Source organism: Larus michahellis, chromosome Z (assembly GCF_964199755.1).
Source record: "Larus michahellis chromosome Z, bLarMic1.1, whole genome shotgun sequence".
Lineage (NCBI taxonomy): Eukaryota > Metazoa > Chordata > Aves > Charadriiformes > Laridae > Larus > Larus michahellis.
In genome coordinates, this window is record NC_133930.1 from 86,117,270 (window position 1) to 86,139,630 (window position 22,361).

Here is a 22,361-nt window from a genome sequence, read left to right on the forward strand (position 1 = left end):
GATAAAGACTGACTGTTCAAGATCACCTCCATCCTGGGCTAGGACACTATCCCTGCACCAAAGCCTGCATTTAGATTTACTTTACTGTCTCTGGAAGTTCCCCAGTCCTGTATTGACAAGATATTATGATCTTACAATTCTTACCTAAGTCGTTCACCTAAACAAACACAGATAATGATTTTACACTAACTTATTGGCCGGACCTGGCAAGCCAAGAGATAGCAGCTGTAACTGCGTCTGCTGCCAGAAGACCTGCATCTCCAGTGCAGGACTGCAGAGGGTAACCTCAAAGTTGTCACCACCCCTATACAAATGCCACTGCGGGAGCCAGCAAAAAGAGCCAAATATTGATCTAAAAGATGATTCAGGATTCCAGCCTTAGATTTCTGATTTCGAGTTAATATCACCTATTCTCTAGAACGGGTCCCCTCCGAAGGAGGAGTGTGGTCTTCCTCCAGCCTCCTCCTGCAGCGCTACCCGGGGTGAGACACCTAAACTGCATATCAGTGAAGACTGGTGACAGGAGGCTTCGTGCCTCCCGTCTTCGGTTACCAGGCTAAAATATCCACCTCATTTCTAAGCAGTGCTATTGCCTGACGTTTCTCTCTTAAGCTCTCAGTTATTAACTATGTTTAGATGAAACACATACAAAACCAATTTTGTATTTCAAAACTCATATGATCATGCCTTGGACTGCTGATGTTCTTGGTTCACAGAAATGCCCTGAAATTTCCTTACCCAAACTGGCACACGGTTTTAGTAGTAAATTACCTGTGCCTGGACAAGGAGATTGCTGAGCAGAGAACTACAGAAATGCCTTTACCATTCGTACTGGCTGCCCACACAGTGCTCTTTTGGAACAATCAATCCAAAATTTTTGGCCGCTTTGTATTCCAGTGATTTAACTCGATGGCAAACTGCTAGGAAAAAAGGCAAAGAAAACCATTTTCTTGGTGACACTATTTGTAAAGAGCAACTGCTCAGAAAGACTTGAAAATAACAGGTGAGATTCTCCAGGCTGCATGTTGCAACCACATCCTGAGGTCAACAGAGCCCAAATGTTTTACACTGGTTGAAGACCCAGCCCTAAAATCTGAAACACTTGATTGCTCTCAAGTGCTAAATGATTAAGTAAAATTTCTCTCTTAAGGAACCTGATCTTGAGAAGAAAACCATTAAGCCTAATGCTCGGCCAAGCCAGCAAGTGTGGGTTATCTGAAATATTTCATTCCAAACATGAACCTATAGCAATCAAGATGAAAATAGTAACATGTGAGACCTGCGTGACATTCTCCATATGAGTTGGATGCTTAAAGAATATCTTCTTGGAAGTTGTTTGGGACTGAATACCACAGTGGTGAACCAGATGATGGTCAGAAGAACCAAGCGTGGTACCATGATCATGTCACTAGCTCTGCTGCTTCAGCTCAGAAGGAATCCTACCATGTCTAGAGGAAGAAAGACTAAGTAATGTTTCATGTACAGATACACATTTCAAATAGTAGCTGCAATTATTCAAGGAATCTATCAAATATTAATAAATTGAAGAAAGAAAGAGAGCCTTTCAAATGCATTCCTTTTTTACACAATTCCCCTGGATAAACATTCAAGCTGCGCTTTTGGAAAATTACACAGCATAGAAAAATTATTTGGCATTTGAGGCAAAACAATACAGAAAGGAAGAAAAGACCAGCACCTAGAAGATACTGGAGGGGTACAGTGGGCGAGGAGCAATGAGCAAACCAAGAATTCTAGAGTCCCTTCGGAGAAAATCCAGTGAAAAGGCTACACTGCCACTTTTTTCTGTCTGCTTATTTCATTGAAATGGGTAAAAAAAAAAAAAATCCTTCTTTGTTTATTAGGAAGTACTGAAATTTTGGAAAAGATCTAAAGCTGAGCCACCAAGTGAAGATGGGGTGGGACCATGAATATGCAAAGTCACAACGGAGGGTAATTTGTAGCAATGTTATTTTAATGTTTAACCACTACAACAGTCTGTTCTACATTCATTTTAAATACGCTTCAGCATGTTAATGTCTCAGAAGGAAAAAAGCACATATTTATGCTGGACCACAGTAAATGATACTCTGACTGAAAACTTTGTAAGAGGTGCTCGCACTCTGGTAGTGCACTGCAGTCTACAATACCAGAAAGAAAAAGAGTAGCTCAAAGGCAAATATTTACACAAATGTCTATTTGGTTTTTTTTCAGAAAAAACAAATATTTGTAGCCAAAGTAAAAGCTTTGACCGTGTACTGGATGTACATCTCTGCTACTTTACAATAAAAGACATTGTAAAAGAAGCTACCAGTTGTCTTCAGTCACCTTAGGTGAATTTCCTTTTTGGAAATGAATAATGAAACTTGCTGAGTTGAACTGATAATGAATGGAGATGCTTTAGAAGGAAAAAGGAAAGCAAAGTGTTGCTAACATTGAATACAACATCCAGACGATTACTGTAATGTTGAAATGACAGCTGAAAAAACAAATGGCAGGAAACACAAAATTTTGTCATTCTTCAGGAAATATTAACTTGACCATTGAGCACTCATGACATAGGAAGTATACTGAATCACAGACGATACTATTTGTACTAAACCCTCCAATCGAAGAAGAAAAAAACCATCTGAGATACCTAATTTACAGAAGATGAAAAATAGGCATTCAGTGGAATTCATCCGAAGAGAGAAATAAACAAAGTACTTCAAGCAGTCACCATGTGACATGCATTTCCCCACTTTACTTTTTTTCTATCATCTCCCACCTTGCACACGGCCTATTTAAAAACTTTAACTTACCAGGATCCACAGATACACAACCGCAGGAGGAGGAAGGCTGCGAAACCTGCAGGGAATAACGAGCCTGGCAGCAAACGAACAAATCGCTGCTGTTTAACAATTCAGAGTGGGTGTTGGGCATTAAGCAAATGAATGAATGAATGAGACAGCCTGGAGAGTGGGCAAAAGGGGCACCCAACAGCATTTAGCTTGAAAAGCTGCAGAAAAAGTTGGCATCCCACTCATGGCACACCCCTGCCGGAGTGGACCCTTTTGAACACGGGGTTATTTTGAGGAGGGAAAACAGGAAATCGTAAAAAGAATGAGAGACCATCTCTCCCCTCCTAAGTCCCTGATCCTTCCCTGGAGTTCTCACAAATGCCACAGACCCATGTAGGATGACACTGGCTTCAAAGGTTTGCCAGCACCAGAGGCAGAAGCACTGTGACACCTCCTGTTTCTCCAACCCCACCATGGCGTCTAGGTGAGGGGGTTGAACAGCGTACGATCCCCGACAAGGCGCAGTCTGCTTAGAATAACCTATTTTATTCCCATAGTCTTTCTCTGCAGAGAAGACAAATTAGGCCTCCACACTGAAAAAAAAAAAAGGCTCGTTTCTTCTAAAACTTTAAACTCATTGCTTAATATAGTGACACTCAGAAAAGCAACAACGACCAGCCACAGCGCAAGAATTCAATGACAGTTCTCCCACTTTCAGCAAACGGCCTTTGTATTTTTTATTGTCTAGTAAATAAAGTTTAAATGCTTCTCAGCCTTGGTTGCAAACTCAGTACCCATTTGCAGTCCAACAACAGCAGGGAATAAGGCTGCCACTGTAAAATGTCTTTTTCTCCTGCGTGCCTGCTTTCCATAGATTTCATTATTTCTCCTGGATCTGCACACATTGTCATATCTAGGGCACAGCGATGCTAAGTAAACAGGGAGAAGGGCTGTGAAATTTTTATCATCATTGAAACAACTGGCTGGGAGGTTATACCGTATTCAACCTTTTTCCAAAGAAAACGCAGAGGAGAGCAGGTGCCGCTCCTCTAGAAGAGCGGTGCTGTTGCGGCCTGACAGTTTGAGATGAAGCACACAGACACCTGAGGTATTTAGACTTCGTGACACAACAGCCAGCAAAGAGACTGCAATAAGCAACTGTACGGGATTAAAACAGCTTTTTGTAAAGGGCCAGATTTGTGTGATATTGCGAAACACCTGGACTGTACTGCAGTTCTCGGCTATTAAACACGTGGAAGGATGGCTTGTGCAAGGCACTGGGTGGATGCCTGTCCAGAAACTGGGGGTCAAGGGCAGAGACCCACAGAAACGAGCAACTTGAGGCCAAACAGACACTTCAACTTCCCAGAGTATTTCTGATGGTTTCAGAGAACCATGGTTCTGGAGTTTCCACAGCTGCTTGTGCTGAATAACTCTCAATAGCTTCTTCTTCCATGAGTTTGTCCACCCACGTTGGACGTGCATAAGCTTCAAGACCCACATCATTGTTAGTGGTTCAACTGTTTCTCCCCAGGTTCCTTCAGTTTTTAGGCAAACACCATCCAGCCCTACTAAGCTGTTATTGTTCATTTTGTTGATTTTTTCTACAAATTCTTTTACCAACACTTGATTTGAAGCAGATCCTCTGTCACAACCCCTGTGGAAACCTCCCCAAGCTCTTCCACAGTGAATACACATGCAAGAAATTAGGCTTAAATCCCAGGCCCTCAGGTAGCGTGTTTTTAAAAGTTCCTAGTACCATACACAGAGCTTTTGAAATTATTTATGACAAATTTCTTGAGACTTTTTAGAATTTAAGACCATCGAATCAATACTGGGAAAGCAAATTATAATTTACACTGTGCCTGAAAGAGATCTTTTAGACTGTTCTTAAAAGAAAAAGGATATTAAAATAACTAAGCGGGGAGGAGGAGGTGAAAGAGCAGATGTATTTCAAAAGATTAACAGTAAATTATCATGAAATTTGGTACCAGAGATGCTTAATATATTTATTAATCTAGATCAAAAAGAAGGAAGGTTGAGATGCCAAGTTTATGGGTAACAGAATTACTTAAGGGGGTGATGTTGAATTTCTGAGGAATATTACAAAGATGAATCACTAACACTAGTGGTTTAACTTTACCCAGTGCCATTATATAACCTGATGAGACAATTTCAGCTGAAGTACTGAATTCAAGTTAAAAAATAAAAAATAAAAAAGCAGATCCAGAAAAAATGCAGACACAAACTATTGAAATAATGAAAATTGTGTGAGGAAAAATAAGACAATGATCAACAGAAAGCACCAGGACATTTTAATATACACAGAAGATGAATGAACGTAATCAAGATATTCAAAATAATGAATGGTTTAGAGAAAGTAAAATGGGGCTCTTAATTACTCTCATAAGGCGGTAGAGAGAAACGTTCCATGGACTTGAAAGGCAGCAGAGGTAAAACTGATAAAAGTAAATTATTTCTTTCCATACAACGCAAAACTCACTAGTGGAACTCGCTGCCAAAACAGCATCAATATGAAGAGCTTAATAAAACTACTAGCAGAATTAAGCACACATGCCATCGTTTTCCTGTGAAATTATCAAAATAGTGGGCAGAACAACTATCCATCATTTCAGACAAAAACATCACACAGTTAAAATTTCTTGTGGAATTCAAACAAGAGTTTGAGTCAGAACAGAGGGCAGAAGTTGCTACGAAAATTGAGCATATAGGAGATACACATGAGCTGAAACCTTTTCGGTTTATTATTTGTGATACTTGCATCTTTGTTAAAACTTGTCAGAGCAGCAGCAGGAGAACAAGAAATCAATAGACAGAGCCATGGAACTGCTGATATTGTAGCCTAGAAAAAAAGCACTGAGAAGTATAATCCTCTGCTTGCTAGAAAGGATTGCACAGGTAGGGACAAAAAAAAAGGTCTCATGGTTTTTCACCTTATCCATATAGTGAAAATAAACTACCAATAAATTTTCTGAACAAACAGGGTCACCTAAGCATTTTCCAGCTACGGCACTGATTTCTTCTAGAAGGAAAACACCTTGCAAATTCTACTTTTGGCTAACCATTCCCATCCCAAATGAAAAAACGGTTAATTTTACTGTGTTTATTCTGGGAAGAGAATGCATGGCATGCCCATGGTGGTACCATTAGTGACTTACACCAATACTTACGTCCTAACAGCTATTTTATGTTTTCTTCTGTTGAACTCTGCCAAACCATGCTTTGAAATAGATTCATTTTTATTACAGAGTTGTACAATAGCACGTACAAAAACAACCATGTAAGAAGATCTCCAGCGTTCACGGGGAGGGGGGGAAATCTGAACACCTTCAACCCGACCTCAAACTGAAAATCACCCGAGAACCTCCGCTTTACCTATGAAAACACAACAGCGTTTTTTCTGAGTTTGCTTTATTTTCATTTATACGATAGCAGAGCTTTGGAATCGGCTACTACCAGTGAGTGCCTCAAAACTTTGTAGGAATTTCTTCCCCCTCCTGAGGTATTGAGCTTCACCCTCAGGTGGATTCCCAGCCTTGGAGGAGTCAGCACTCCTGCACGCTTGGCTCCCGCCCGGCATCCAACCTCACCCCTTTGTATTGACTTCAGCGCTTTTGATTCCTGCGCCGTGGAAAATATTAATGTATGCAGCAGAAAATATTAATAGAGTGCTACAGGGGAGAGAAAGGGAGGGGATTTGCTCAACAAGCCTTGCTCAAAAAGAGGGGAGTGTAGAGGTGCCTAGTGTGGGAAGCATCATCCTCCGGAGGCTGTGAGACGCCCCTGTTGCGTTGGGATAATGCACAGGGAACGCAAGGAAAATCCCACGGCAACTGGAGATGGCACAGCCTGACCGGGCACCCTGCCAGGGCTGTGTCTGAGATCGCTCCCACTGCAGGGAGCTACGTGTTAGTAGCAGTGCTAAGACTAATAAGTGATAATATTATTAATATTAATAACTGGTGGCCATAATTATTGAGACTTTTTTTGTTGTTTTCCCCAGGAAGGGGAGGGGGGTCCTGTCAGAGCAGAGCCTGGCGGGTCCCAGCATCCCCAGAGGATGAGTCTACCTTGAAGCAGGGGGCAGAAAAACAATTAGCTGCACCAGAGAAGGTGGGCGAAGAAAGTAAAAGAGCATTAAAAACTAAGTTATCAGTTACCTCTGAGCATGCAAGGTCAAAAACCAAGCCCGGTTAAACCAAAGTGAAACAGGTAGCACTTCTCAGAAAAGTAGTAAAAAAAGATAGCCACCTTCTTCACAGCTGGTAGTCATTGTTAGTTTTTGTATTTCACGCGCGGGCTCTATTTAGCCTCCTCAACTGTTGCCACGTTGTGTCTTTAGTTGTGTTTTGTAAGTGCCTAAAAGACCCTCTCAAGTGTGAGGGCATCACCACGTGCAGCACTGTGCCATTACTGGCTGTCCCAGCGTCAGAGGGTCAATGCCGAGAGGTTATTATTTATTACACCCGTCCACATTGTCATTTGTTTCCAACTTTTTTACATTCCACTTATGTGACACAAATCCTCTTGGCTGGTTCCAGTGACAGAGTTGCACTGAGCTCTTCCCTCCCCACCTTGTCTAACGTTAGGGAGCAAAGCAGAAGTATCTTAATTAGAAAGGATATATATTATTAAAAGAAATACCCAAATTATTCACCTGGAATATTATTAAGAAGCAATATGTTTTAATCTCATCCACACCACATTCAATTTTGTTTACTGTTACTACAAACATTAAATAAAAATTTAAAAAAACTCAGCCACCATTAAAGTGGTTTGAATAGACATTTAAACCTGTAAAACAGCAGCAATAACGAAATGCTGCAAATTATATGTGGTTTATGGTGGAGGTAATTTAGCATATCTAATCACAGTTCCAATTTTCTCCTAGAGCATAAGGGTAGGAAGAATCATACATGGAAAAGAGGAGGGAGAAGGAAGAAAATAAAGATTTCCTAAGGAGAAAAACTTTTCCAAGTCCTACCGGCAGGTAGCCTGTATATCATACTTTATAAACTTGTGCCGGGGCTCTGGCTGTGCTTCTGCTTTACGTGCTTTTTTAGGATACAACCCTGAATAAAGACATTGACAGAGCCCAGAATAAACGCACAGTGTCTGGATGGCATCGGCATCTCCGAAGGGAAAGAGGAACACTTCGTGTGCGGAGGCAGCGGAGGGCTGCTGGAGTGCTCTTGACTAACCCCTCTCTCGATAAATGATGGAGAAAGCAAGGCAGGATATTACTAGAGCATAATTGTGACAATATTTCTGCTGTTTTTTTTCATCCTGGAGGAAACACATCCTTTTTGGCTCCCTGGAAGCCATTACAGACCTTGTCCTTGTAAATGACCTTATTCAAAATTTAAGAAACAGGAATATTGAAATAAGAACACGGAGTAGGATCCCACTGACTGCAGACACTTTTATTTTATTTTTTAGTCTCTTTTTAAAAGGTAATATTATACTTTCTGAATGTTTTTCACATTCAGATTGTGAAAACTAATTCCTCCCAACCCTCTTCACCTTCCTGGGCAGCTGAGACAAGGTACAGAAACCACCTTGGGCGTCCAAGTCCTGATACTGATTTTGGGGACCATTTCAATCAAAAATAATCATCACAGGCTGTGAAATGGAAGCGTAGATTTTATACCATAATTCTAACAGTGGTGACTGGAATTGTAAAGATGTGCGGTAAATCTCATGATCTGCAAATAGTTCAAGGCTTTTAGAAACAAAAGTGCATTTTGCGATGGGCAGCACACACTGAAGACGTGGTGCTCACTGACATCAGTGGTCCCAAGGGTTCGTCATGAAGCACTCTGAGTCTCTCTGCCTGAATACGGGAATAAACCCACTCGTTTGGCCACTTTTGTCTTCAAGCCTGTGCTGTCGTCTACAGAGAACCACAGATTAAAACAACAGTAATTGTCAGGATCAGTGTCTCCTTCAGTTTTAAAAACGCAAGTGTAACACACTTCTATCTTTCATCACTTTTGTATTTTGCCATGACTTTTGGATAATATACGCCAGTAGCGCAGTAAGATTACTAGATTATTCCCTTAACAGTCTAAGCATCACTTCCAGGTATTCACTCAAAATAGTCTTTAGAAATGTAGCATGTTTTCTTTTCGGCTGGCATTTCTGCCTGTTTTCTGTTGCTGAAACCATTTTTAAAGGATGTCCAAATCAGGTAGTTTTTAAAAAATTAATTTTGTTTCCCTCCTCATGCAGTAGGGGATACATCATTTTCTTGGCATATTCTTTTTCATTCATAAAGCAGAAATCCCTTCCTATGCCCCTTATGCCTTTTAGATGATGAATATTTTCCCTCTTCAACTCTTTCCCTAAAAAGTCTTAATTGACTTTGTAGTCCAGTTTGGTCAAATTCTTTTTATCTATTTTCAATATGATTTTGTTTTAACCTTGGATCTCCAAGCAATTTGTTGTGAAATGTGTTGGGACGCTCCTGCCGGTCCTGTCCACGGAAAGGATCTGTGAACACGGAGCACTTACTTAGGTTTCCTGAACCTCCATCTGTTTTGTGGGGCAGAAAAACAGAAAAAACCTGTGGGGTTTTGTATTAACTTGGCCACAAATTCCAAGCTGCTGTGTGCTTATCACCTTAGAGACATAATCGACACAAATTGCGTCTATACATTGGAAACGCTCTACAAAACACCAAGCTCTGCAGACAACGTCCTTGCGAGTTCTTCGCCCATCCCCATGAAACACAAGCACACAGAAATTCTCTTTCTTTTCCCGTCTCTGCCTTCCCCGCACCTTTTCCCCTGACTCACTCTCCCCGTATTTGCTCAAAGAGCTACTCCACTGTGCCGCTCCTTATCAAACAGTAATTTCCTAGAACTATTAATACTTCTGACAAATGACACCATTCACAGACTCACTCCCCCAGGGCTCCGGCGCTGTGCTTAGCCAGCGCAGAGAAAATAGATAGGAGAAGAAATGTTTAAAGGAAGGAGAAAAGACCTTTCTTTCTCCACGCTAGTTCAGGACACACGGATAGACTGCCGAATGTTAACAATCCAAAAACACACGTTAAAATGTCTCAGTGTAAAAACAAGAATAAGGAACAAAAGCCTGCAAAACTTCCCCCTGTGCTTGACGTACCTCCTCATACTTGTGAATGACCGGGAAGTACAATATTAAAACTGTTTCTTTTCCCCAACAAACTTTGAAGAAGATAAATATTCCAGTGTCCTAGTTAAGGATCTCGGCAGTTGGCATCAAAACACGAATTGCAGAGGAAAAATTTGAGGATTTGGGTATTGGTGGGAAATCAATGATTTGATCCACAAGCCACAGAAAGAAAAAAGTAGTCAGCAAAGGATGTTTTTTCCACTGTTCTGACAATACAAAATAAACAGTGTATTGGCAGGAAGAATAACTTAAAACCCCAATACATTTGATTCAAAAACCCCTCTAGGGTTCAATAATTACTTTTTACCTTTTATAACTACTCTGATTTGGTCATCTGGAAAAACAAATAAATATGTCTCTGTTCTATATACCTCATCAAATCTTGTATGATGTTCTACTTTTCTGTGCGTTTTAATGCTGACTTGCTTTTAAAAGCAAATGGTATTTCTTCAAACTCAATAGATTATGTCTACCTGTGGTGACAGAGCTCCTATCAAAACAATCACAGAATCCCAGGCTGGCCGGGGTTGGTAGGGACCCCTGGAGATCACCCAGTCCAACCCCTGCCAGAGCAGGGTCACCCAGAGCAGGTGGCACAGGATGGCGTCTCCAGGTGGGTTTGGAGTATCTCCAGAGCAGGAGACTCCCCCACCTCTCTGGGCAGCCTGTGCCAGGGCTCTGCCACCCTCACAGCAAAGAAGTCCCTCCTCATGTTTAGATGGAACTTCCCATGGTCAAGTTTGTGCCCATTACCTCTTGTCCTGTCACTGGGCACCACTGAGAAGAGCCTGGCCCCATCCTCCTGACACCCCCTCTTTCAGTATTTATAAGTGTTGATAAGGTCCCCCCTCAGTCGTCTTTTTTCCAGACTAAAAAGACCCAAGTCCCTCAGCCTTTCTTCATAAGAGAGGTGTTCCAGTCCCCTCAGCATCTTGGTAGTCCTTTGCTGTCCCCTCTACAGCAGTTCCCTGGTCTTCTCGAAAAACCGCCATTTGGAGATATAGAACACGTCGAACTCTTCCAGCAGGCTCCCAAGAAGGGGTTGACTAGGTCAACAGGCGCGGCCTCAAGCAGCTGCATTACTAGCAAAGGGGTTTCTTACCAAATTTTTGGGTGGGAGCTTCAACAGTGTGAAGTGCTGCTTTTGGGTCTACTGGCTTTTGTTTGGGGCTTTTTGGGGCTATGGCCCATGAATGAGCAGCACCTGAGGCCTGACTGATGTCAGAGGAAAGCACAGTCCTGGCCCAAACTGATCTGTTCTTCTGCCACAGGTAGCCCGCCTGAAGAATGAGGGGTCTCCTGTGGTCCCCTGGAGGATAGTGTCTACAAAAGATGGGCATTTCACACCTTCAGGTGGCCTTGGTTTGCTTGGTTGGTTGTGCTCGAGCACCACGTTAATTACATTCTTGATTAGATTAGTTTGAAAAGCACCTTTAGTCTTGTTCAACAACAACTTTCAGTGTGACGCTGCAGTTCCTCTGCTTAGTTCACAGGCATCAACTTGCAAAAGCAAACCAACAAAAGGGCTGCCATTTGAACACTTTTAGTCCATTATCAAATAAACAGACAACATTTCACTGGGGAAAAAAAAATCTACAGCACTTTCAGGAGATGACGTTTCCATATTTATGCATTAAGACTTCAAAATTCAGCATAAAATATTTTTTAAAAAAATCACAGTGTTAGAACTCATTTTCTTCTGAATCAATATATCCTGAGGAAGAAGGGGGAAAAGGATTACACAGGTAAGAGCTGTTTGAAAAAATTATTTAGTAGCAAACTGGCTCTTGGCCTATAACATTATATAATGTAGTTTCTGATAATGCAGCGTCAAGCTTTCCTTGAACAGAGTATAAAATCTGAATTTTTAATAGACTGCCCAGAAACCACAACTACTACTATGCAAACCATTCTGCTATCAAAATGCAGCGGTGTATATCATATACAGAAAAATACACACTCAGAAAAATGTATACTCGGGAAAATAGCTGAGTAAACTGTTTCTTGATCTTTGCTATATGTTATGTATTGATCTAAAATATTCAGGCAGTGTTTTGTTCTTCGAGACTGGGAAGGGAAGGAGCCCTGGGACTTCACAGAACAGACAACACGGTGTTTTGGTGCACATAAACATACGCACAGATTTCAAATTCCCCCCTAAAATTAAAAAAAAATAAAAATCCAACCACTAATCAGCCTCCTACTCAAGCAGCAAAGAAGGTATTCCAAAGGATTTCTATCTACTCTTTCCCAATTTGTATTTAAAATTTTAATCAAGAAGTTATTAAAAGCCAACAAACAGCTTTTCCATACTTCATCTCAAATTCTAGCTAATACCATACACCAAAGGGATAACGATGCACTGCTGTATATGTTGAAGGTAGGAGGAATTGCACCATTCTTTTGTGTAAAATACTAAAAAAGCACATCTGCGGAGCAATTGATCTTAAATTACTATTTCTGATTGCAAGAAAGCGCCAGATTAGCAACGGTGTTCTGACTTTTTCATACTGTTAAAGAAAAACAGAAAGCAATACCTTTTCGATAGTATGCTTTTTTCTCTGAGCTCTGTGTTCCCTGGGTGCCATTAGATATCTGTGACATTACATAAACGAGTGGTGTCCGTTTTGTTTTTCTAAACTTGTTAGCCTTCAGAACAAAAACAGTTTGCTAACATAAAATCTGTTTTTCCCATCCTGGACTATGTTACTTTAGCACTTGAGCAGGCCAAGAAAAGATAAAAAGGGAAAGGAAATAGGAGAAAGAGAAAGAAGAAAGAAACAATACTTAAATATTTATTAGTCATTTTTCTTATATGTTTTTTGAGACGTATGAAAATAATCCATACACATTCCTCAGCTCAATTACTTACAAACAACTTATCTGTAGAATCAAGTAAATCTGTCAGCTGTGCAAGTTTATTTTTCCATGTGCTATCTCGAGATAAGCGGGTCTGTAATATTAGATTTCCACTGACATAATTGTGCATGAATTCTGATCTGATTTAGTATTACATGGTGCAAAAGGTGACACATTTTCTTTAATACAGCCCATTAGAAAAGGAAAGGAATTGCCAGCGTATGAAATCCGAGGAGTTTGATTGAAAGACTCTGGGACTTTGGGGTCAACTCAGTGGAAAAGTAACTTGCTCAACTACCCCAGGCACTAAGCACTGTGACAAGCAAACCTAATACCCAGTGTAGTTACTCGGTTAGACAATCAATAAAAACACTGCATTATCAGACTGCTACAGCTGTATGTTAACCTATCATATTACCTCATCTGCTCCCAAAACAGTCAAACATGCATTTGCTGATCACGCAGATAACACGGATACCACCCCAGTCCTTAAGTCTCATTTAATACCAAGCCGGAGTGCTAAAACAACCATTTATTGCTTTTCCATATGCCATAAATTCTAATTTTTCGAGTCTACCTAAATAGTACACCGAAGACTACATTCAAAGCACTACTGAGACAGTGAAGCCAACCGCTCCGAAATCACCCTATGTGAGATTTCAGGTAAGCTCTGCACTTCCCCCCATGGATGCTCAATCCATGCCTCGTCCCCCACCCCACCTCCGCCCGGGGCTCTTTGTGGCCTCTCCCTGCCTCCTTGTCTCCTCCTGAGGTAGATCTTGGCATCCTTCTGCACATCCCTGCCTGCCTGACGCCCGGCCATCCCTGCTCCCTAAATTGTCTCTACAGGTTTCTTTTCTTCACGTCTACATCTCCTTCTGCCTGTTCCAGCTCGTGCTCCTGCAGGCTCCACGACTCAAGAGATGCTCCCACAAGGCTCACGCATGGGCATGTGCACACTTGGCGTGTGGCTCAACAGAAAAGTCAGTAGATCCACAGAAAATCCATTTTTTCCCCCTTGAGCACTTGGTTCCAGTGCTTGACCTCTCATGAGTCCACGCCAGGCAGGAGCAGCCGGGGCAGGTCCTTGCCCTGTCTGAAGGATGCTCCGTGAGGATACAGGTGGGACTTCACAAACCAGCTCCTTGGCTTCAGCAAATCTCTACTGAAGGCTGGCAGACTTCTGCCTCTTCTCCCGTACAGACCTCCCACCAAGCCACATAAACTGACCAAACAGGGGTAGAGTTTCACAGGAATTAGGAAAATCTCATCCTTCATACAGCAGTCACCTGTCTCTCTGGTTATTTTAAGTCTCTGCTAGGAGGAGTGTAGGTATCAACAAAAATATGTATTTTTTCCACACTGAAAACCAATACATTCTTCCCTGTGCTTATGGTTTAAAATTTACAGAAACATTTTAATGGAAAGTTCCCTTAAAGAATCCTTTTTAAGGCTGGATTGTGAGTGCTGGGAAATAAGGAGATCTGATATGTGGTGCATAGCTGATGCCAATAAACACCAAAACCAAGGTGGTACAAAAAACAAAGCAGCAAAGAGCTGGTTTAACCTCTATTCCAATGGAAAGTGGGAAGGGAGAGTGCAGGATGGAGGACTGGGGAGAAGCTTTTTTTGGCAGAGATGAAGACATCCAATCTATCAGTGTTCTCATACATGTTTTCTTCCCCCCCCAAAAAGGTATACTCCCGGGCAGCGGAGGGGACGATGCCTAGTAACCAAACCCTGTTGGAAAGTCTCTAAGCATCTACGGATATCTGCTATTTAGGAGCTGTATGTCCAGGAATGTGGATGGGATGGGTGGAACCAGTTGCCTTTTCTGAACAGAAGTGTATTTAAAGCTTTGTGAAGCAGATAACCACAGTAATTCATTTAGTGGACAAAGTGCCCTAGTAAACTGCCACACCTTTGGAGTTTTTCTAGTAGCTATCAGTAACTGCATAAAATTCATATCTACGAAACGAAAAAGAAGGTAGTTATATGCACTATTTGTCCACAAGTTTTATTTATGCCAAATTTACCTCTTTGTCTGCCAGCTGGTAGAACGTGAGCAGTGGCAGACTGCTCTCTACCACACCGCGTGGACACTGCTGCACGACCCCAACGGTGGAATTCCGTACCACACTCCTCTGGAGGAGCTCTGCACCCAAATTCTTCGGGGCAGGGGTGCCTCTTTCATTTTGTCAGGATTATATTTCGCCTGGACGATCTGTCCAGCAACTCCGTCACTGATCCGCACAGCAAGTAAACAGTATAAAATCTTCTACTGACACACTGATACTTCAAACTACACACAAAACATATGCATATTGTTTGCAAAATCTTGCAATTTATTTTCCCATATTCCTGTATCTTGCTCCATAAAGCACAGCAATCCCTCATCAACTGCCCTGGAAAAATTTTGTAGTTGAGATTGCAATTGGTCTCACAAGCATTTTAGTGAAGTGAAAGGCACACACCTAGCTTAAAAAGTAGATTTTCAGTTGTGGTGTGCTGCTAGCCTCAGCATCAACCCTCAGCTGAAAATGCAGACCACGACATGACATGTGTTTTGCAGAGAGCGACGATGCTGAGCATCACCATCTCCTACAGCATGACCTCTGCCAGTCCTTCATTCTCATTGAATCTAGAATGGTTTGGGTTGGAAAGAACATTTAAAGGTCATCTAGTCCAACACCCTGCAACGGGCAAGGACTAGACCCTGCCTAGACCAGACCCAACCACTCGACCAGGTTGCTCAGGTTGCTTCATGTCCACTGTGTCAGCCACATGTCTGCCGCCAGGGACGGGGTCCATGCAGCACTCATCCTCATGCTAGCACATCTCAACCTCCGCACTTCTTCTACCAAGCTTCCAAAGCTGTGTCTTACCCATTAGCATCTCTGCTCACTGTGTGGGACTTCGATGAAGACCCGCTCTGTATTATGGGGTCTACACATTGCTGTAGAGTAACTTCAAAAGGCATCTCTCTAAAACAGGTCTTTGGGGCTGAAATGGGCAATAACCTGAAGAAATATTCAGGTGGATGGCAAGTACTCATGTGTCAGTGACTATGTGGCTTGCTTGGATTCGCAAGCAGTTCATGGCAGCAGCTTAAACAGAACCCAGATTTTATGATTTGGTGCGAGACTTTGTTAAAAAATTCTGTTAGAGAAGAAGGAAAGGCCCATTCTCACCACCTCTGAAGCCACGTAACAGATGGATGCCTCTGGAGCTAAGGAGTAAACCAACCTGCACACGTAGGAAGGTTTCAAACACAACACAGCAGTAAAGGCTTTTGGTTGTTTCCTTCAACGCTCACCATTCCTCTCCCCTGAGTCACAAGAAGACCATACAGATGTTTTTACTACACCCTGTTTTATAAAGTTACTTTTTGAGGAGTCTAGGTGAAAACAAAACTTTGCTTGGTCTCAGAGAATTTCAATCTGCTTAGTTATATTAAGAGATAATATTAAGGATAGAGGAAAAATGTAGGGCAAAATTATGTCACATTCTGAAACAGCTAACATAATTAAGACATATTCTTCATTTGATTTAATAATTTATTGAATTATACTTGGATTACTTAATAAATGAAGAACATTACCCACACTATATTAGTCACAGGTGAAAAAAACCACGTACATGGATGAGTGTAATTCATTCAACAGTTTATAGACCCACGGTCCCCCAGGGACTATCACACAGACACACACACCTCCTCGAGCGCCAAAGTTCAGGTATAAATCCCAGATTCTGATCTTGCTAACACTCATTTTACTCCACTAATTTTGACAGTATTTCAGGACTGCACTGGCATGAAGAGGCCTGATCTCACTAAAACTAAACCTCTCAGAAGGCTGTTCCAAGTCACGTATTTTCAAAGGTGCACACTGTGATCACGATTCCCGTCCGATGCCCCAGCACAGGGCAGGAAGAAAACTCTTTGTGGAATCACCTGTGCAAAGGTTCCACATGATCCGAGGCACATCCCGTCAAAAGTAACTCCACGGCTGTGGCTTTGGGCTGACCCAGTGACCAGAAACATCACCAGTGGATGCTCCTGCGTATGGGTTGAAGCAGTCTACACCATCATCCCTCCGATTGTGTACAATTTTGATAAAAAACGCACGCCTCCTCGCCTTCTCTATGTGAGTAACTAAACTGAGCTGAAAGCAAACTGCACGGACAAGTTTGACTCCTGCAGTTACGTACCCTAGGCTGCCGTGTTGTAGGTTCGTTTGGTAAGTACACATAGTCCAGCTAAGCTTTTAAGGGACTGTGGTTTCCTATGCAGCTACAGTTTTCACTGGGAGCTCTTGTTAGTTTTCTTATTTACAGTTACTATTTAGGTGCTATGTTCACGTAGAATTTAATTGTGGATCAAGCTATAGGTGAACCTATGGGTTTATTCATTCCGTAATTTTCTCTTCGCTCCACTCACTCCCTATTTTTTAATTGTTTTTACACCATTTATTTTATAGGAAATAACTGCCACTAGAGTAGATGACAATCTTCTCTTTTATAGAATATAAAAATATAGGCCACGCAGGAGCTATCTTTCCTTCTTGTCATGATCCACTCTTGGTAAAAATGCGGGGCATGCTTCTGAGACAGGTTACGAACTTGTCTCGTCTTGAAAACAAAGTTGGTACCTCTCAGCAGGGATGATTAAAAGCTTTAAAACATATTTTAATTTGACTCAACTATCTTTCATTACAAAAGCTTCTCGTTATCTTGAAACATCATAACATTGACTGAGAACTGCAAAGAATTTTTCAAAGAACGAAAGCCTAGAGAGAGAGAGTAGCCGAAGGTGCAAATGATTTGAATATTTTGTATTAATAAAATATTGTTACTGTTAACAAAAAGGTAAAATAAAATAGTGCTCATGCCGTGCATCTTCTTCCACTTAAATCTGCGATAGTAGCGTTGCTCACCGGCCTGATTCTGTGGCATGCTGAGGGCTTCCAACGAAACGCTCAGCTGAAATTCTTCGTGATTATCTGAAATCTTATCTGCAGCTTGTTCGAAGAATAAAGCTATGTGAAAAGCATACCTGAACTTCTTAAATGACAAACTAAAATCTTACACACATAGATGATGCATATTGACCGCTACATTATTGTAACACAACTGTGTAGAAATCCTCTTGATAGCTTGTTGATAACTTGACTTCAGGTAATCTAACTGACCCTTATTTGCTAAGATACTGTGTAAGCCAGACTTTGGAAGGGAGCCAAAAAAAAAAGTGAGAGAGAGAAGAGAGAGAAATCAGATTAAACTGCAAATCTGTGGTTGGCATAGGTTTCGCAAGCGGTACAGAACATATGGAACACTGAATCCCGTGCTATTTCTTGGAAAAACTAGTATTAAACTAAGGACAAATGCCTGAGCAAGACCAAGCACATCTTTTCCAGTTCCTAAATGCATAATATGCCAAAGAAACAAAATTAGAAAAAAAAGTGTTCCACTGCTGAGCGCCACTTTATAACTGATGTAACAAGAAGTATACTCGCCATTTTAGTTTATTAGTCATATTGCACCTGAAGATTAAAGTTAATATTCTCCAGTAAAAAATAACCCAACAAAACATCCCATGACCGTAAACTGACAGTCCTGTCTACCTAAATTGCAGCAGAGGGTGAAAAAAAAATTACTAAAATCCAGAACATTAGAATGAGACTAAGTAGTAAGTTAGGTGCAAATCTGCCTGGCCTCAGTATCATCACACGCCAGCATTAATAAAATGCGTGACTTTTTAACTAATTACATACATCTGAGCGTTCATCATCCTCAGTTTATTACTTCTGTAACGCTGCAATTTAGGGATGTCGAGCAACGTCCCTCCACCACGCGTCGTCCCGTCACCTACATCCGCACTGGCCCACACGGACCCCACCAAGTAGCCGAAGAGTCGCCCTTTCAGTGCGAGCAAGTGACTAATATCGAAGCTGGCTCTAAAGAAAGACACTTTTCATAATCGCCCAACAATCTGCTAAGTGAAAACATATGGATAGGCTTAGGTAAAGCCTGCCAGGGGTCTTTGCTGAATGGAAAACAGGTGCTCCGGTTCTGTGCCATGTAATACCCCATTTACCGTTAAGTCCAAAGGTTACAGGACTAATAGCTGCCTTGTGGTAATCAGGGAAAGCAAAGACACTGGCCATGGTCAAACATCTGGGACGTATTTTACATACTTGCAACATATGCTTCAGTTTCAATTAAAGTGAGGCTTTGGCACATTTATTAATCTTTTTTACTTTTATCGCATAAGAAGACCTGTTTACCTGACTTTTCTATTATACTGTCTGAAAAAAACAGAGAAATAATAAAAGCCAGAGGCTACTACCAGCTGGTGTTACAAAATGTGCATTTGTTTTCTCACAAAACTTCATTTTGCGCACAGCTTTAAGAAAACACACACATGAATTAAAATGATACAAAACTGCACCCTTCCATTTTGACAAAAAGATGTAGGAGCAGCAGCAGTTAACAGAGCAGGTCTAGTGCATCAGACAGGAAAAAACACCCTACCAGCTTCTCCCGACAAACAGCTCAGTCCTAACTGCGCGCTCGGTTCTTACGGTTTAGCCCAGCACAAAGTAATGCCCACTGCAAAGAGCGCTGAATACACACCGTAGTCTCCACATGCTTATCTTAAAAAGCGTAATTTTCTTTTCCATTCAAACAGCATATTCAATCACGAGAACTCAAAATGTTTGCCATAATGAAGACAGCTTTGAATTTATAAAAATCAACCTAAACACCTTCTGTATAGAAAGACAGCTCTTAAATATTCAATAAAAGGGCTCACTGAATGCGCACGGTAATGTCAGCGCTCACTTTTATTCAACCTTGGTAACTAGATCTAGAAAAATGTTTGAACTCTGGTGTCAATTTGAGAAAGCTGAATATTAGATCACAACGCTGAAACCCAGAGTGGTATTTCTAATTGGGTATGTTTTGCCCGGCGTCTGCTAATCGCCAGAGAATGGCGGGGTGGAGGGGCTGACCCCCACCCTCATCTTCCCTTTTAAAGGAGTTTGTTTAGCAATTTCCAAAAACCACTAAGCGCTAACTTCATAGGCTGTCTGAAAGCACAAGCAGTCAAGCACTATCCTTTGTGAGCTAATCACAGTTATTAAAATATCCAGGAACACACGCACTACTGGGATGATACTCCTGCACCGGCGCTAATAATAAAGCAGGAAGAAATGGGAGAAAATGGCCTCAAATGGATGGTAGATCAGTGTTTATCAGAAAAGAAATGATGATTCAAAGCCAGCATGTTGAGTTAAAATACAAGCTCTCCACAGCTACATGACTGACCTTTGCAATAAATCATATATTTTATTGCCAGAAGTGTATGCTCACATCATTTAGTGTTAAAAACCATCGCATACGTGTTTTGTAAAAGAAGGTTTTGTTACTACAGTGTTTGCCGATTCTGAAATGATGTAGCTAACGATTTAAGTGATGTATAGAAGAATTTCACATAATAACTTTCTGTCAATTGTAAAATGTTTGCGCTGGCAACGGAATGAGGAAAATGCTCTTTTTTTTTTTTTATCATCTCTCAGATCTTAGGTGTTAGCTAACAGAAAAATAATCATTCAGGGGATTAACTAATCATGGTGAATTTTCTGACATTTCAAATGCTGCTGCCAGCATATGAATTCTTACAGTGGTATATAACTGTACATCTCAACTAGAAACAAAGGTCAAGGGCATAAATTAAGATACACTGTTTTCCTCCTCTCGGAAAAAAAAAAAAAAAAAAAATCATTCCTTTACTACAACAGAAGTGGGGGAACATCTGTGAAGGTCAAAATCATCCGTACTTTAACTCAGAGTTCTTGTAAAATTACCTCCCCCCGCCCCCCTTTTCTTTTATTTCACAAATATCACCTTCCTGGTATGAAAATACCAGCAACAGCGGGGCTGTCCCGCCAGCGCCAGCCACTGCTTCACCGGCGCAAGGTCATTTTAATTTCTTTTCTCTTGTTTTTCCCTGTCCCTGGGGGACGACCCATCCAGGCGGTCCCATGGCTTGGCTCAACAAGGTGTGGAAATGGGCTGTTATTTACTGTGGCCGCAATCCTCCACCCAACCCGCCGCCTCCAAACCCAACCGCTTGCGCTCAAATAGCTGCACGATCCGCAACGGTTTGCCAACTCCAAATCAAGTGGTCGTCCACGAGAATTGTGATTATTTAAATGTCATACCGAGTGCAAAACATTCCAGCCATTCTTCTACTGAGTAATTCTTCGAAAATTATAGATGTCAATATCCCATCTTTAACCAGTATGGAGCTGCTATTTTTACACCATTTTTTCCCCCTAAAGCGCAGCCCTATTTGTAATACTCAGGACAAATTTTTGTCCTTCAAAACCAGTTGTCACTGCAGTTATCTTCACAAGAGCTATCAAGTTCCAGACAGGCTGAATTATTTTTGTTCCTGGCAGAAAAAATATTTGACCCAGCTCTGGACCACGAGGAAGAAAAAAAAAAAAGAAAAAAAAAAAAGGCAGGATTTATAGTCCTCTATCCTTTCCTGCAACACACTGTAGCATTGTTAGGATGATAAACAGCTCTGTCCAATTTTCTGGACTAAAACACTTCAACTCCTTTTTTAACTGTCTGTAAAAACAGTGTCATGTCTAAATTCTCCCATCCCCAGATACCCAAGTGCTAGGAAAGATAATTACCTTGTCATCTCTGTCATCCTCTTCTTCCTCGTCCTCTAGCATGTCCTCCACTACCTGCAGACAGAAACAGTAGTAGTTGTCACGATTTAAAAAGGAAGAGTTTTGTTCTGTCAATGCTAAACCTTTTGTAGATGAAAACTTTATTAACATTTGAAATAAATGCACAGAAGGAAAATGCACAACTAGGAAAAAAACACTTGATCTACAGATTCAGATTTAGGAAAGTGTTATAGCTTTAATTGACCTACATTAGGGAATTATATACTTGAAAACCCTTCCTGTACGAAATGCTTGCTTGACAATTTAAGTATTTAAAAGGTAGTTCAAAATTCAATGTATGACTGTTTTAACTAAAGGAATCCTTTGTCAGCTCCACTGGTACCTATACAGCACACACAAATACCCGCTTTGAATTTACTGTTACCTACAGAAACGTGCAACATTTTTAATAGAATTTACAGCATTCACCAAGAGATTTTTAAAGAATACAAAACCGGGAATAAATTCATACTAGCTTATCTCCTTATGATCTGCAACAATGATATATACCATATGCTCTATCAGCATTAGCACTGTGTTTCTTATTAGTGATTTTATACAATCTATGCATCCAACTTTCTGCACATTCATCACTAGCTGCAGTTGCCAAATGTCTGCATTTACGTATTTTGCCATTTAAACAGCCCTTTCAGCCTAACACTATGCAATATACACATACATTCAATTCATTCTACAAATATTAATAATTATCAATCACACCATGAGCATGAAATGAACCACTATTAAATCTAGTTTACAGAGAGATTAAACGACTTCCCGAAGATCGTCAGTGGCAGATTCA

At 41.1% G+C, this 22,361-nt stretch overlaps 1 protein-coding gene across 4 annotated transcripts in view; it reads right to left on the minus strand.

Moving 5' to 3' along the window:
• MCTP1 (multiple C2 and transmembrane domain containing 1) overlaps positions 1 to 22,361 on the minus strand; it is a 286,934-nt gene that overhangs the window by 16,892 nt on the left and 247,681 nt on the right. For all 4 annotated transcript variants that reach the window (XM_074569628.1, XM_074569629.1, XM_074569630.1 and 1 more), the window contains one exon: positions 21,521 to 21,574. In XM_074569628.1, the coding sequence (XP_074425729.1) occupies positions 21,521 to 21,574 (54 nt within the window). The remainder of the gene's footprint in view (positions 1 to 21,520; positions 21,575 to 22,361) is intronic.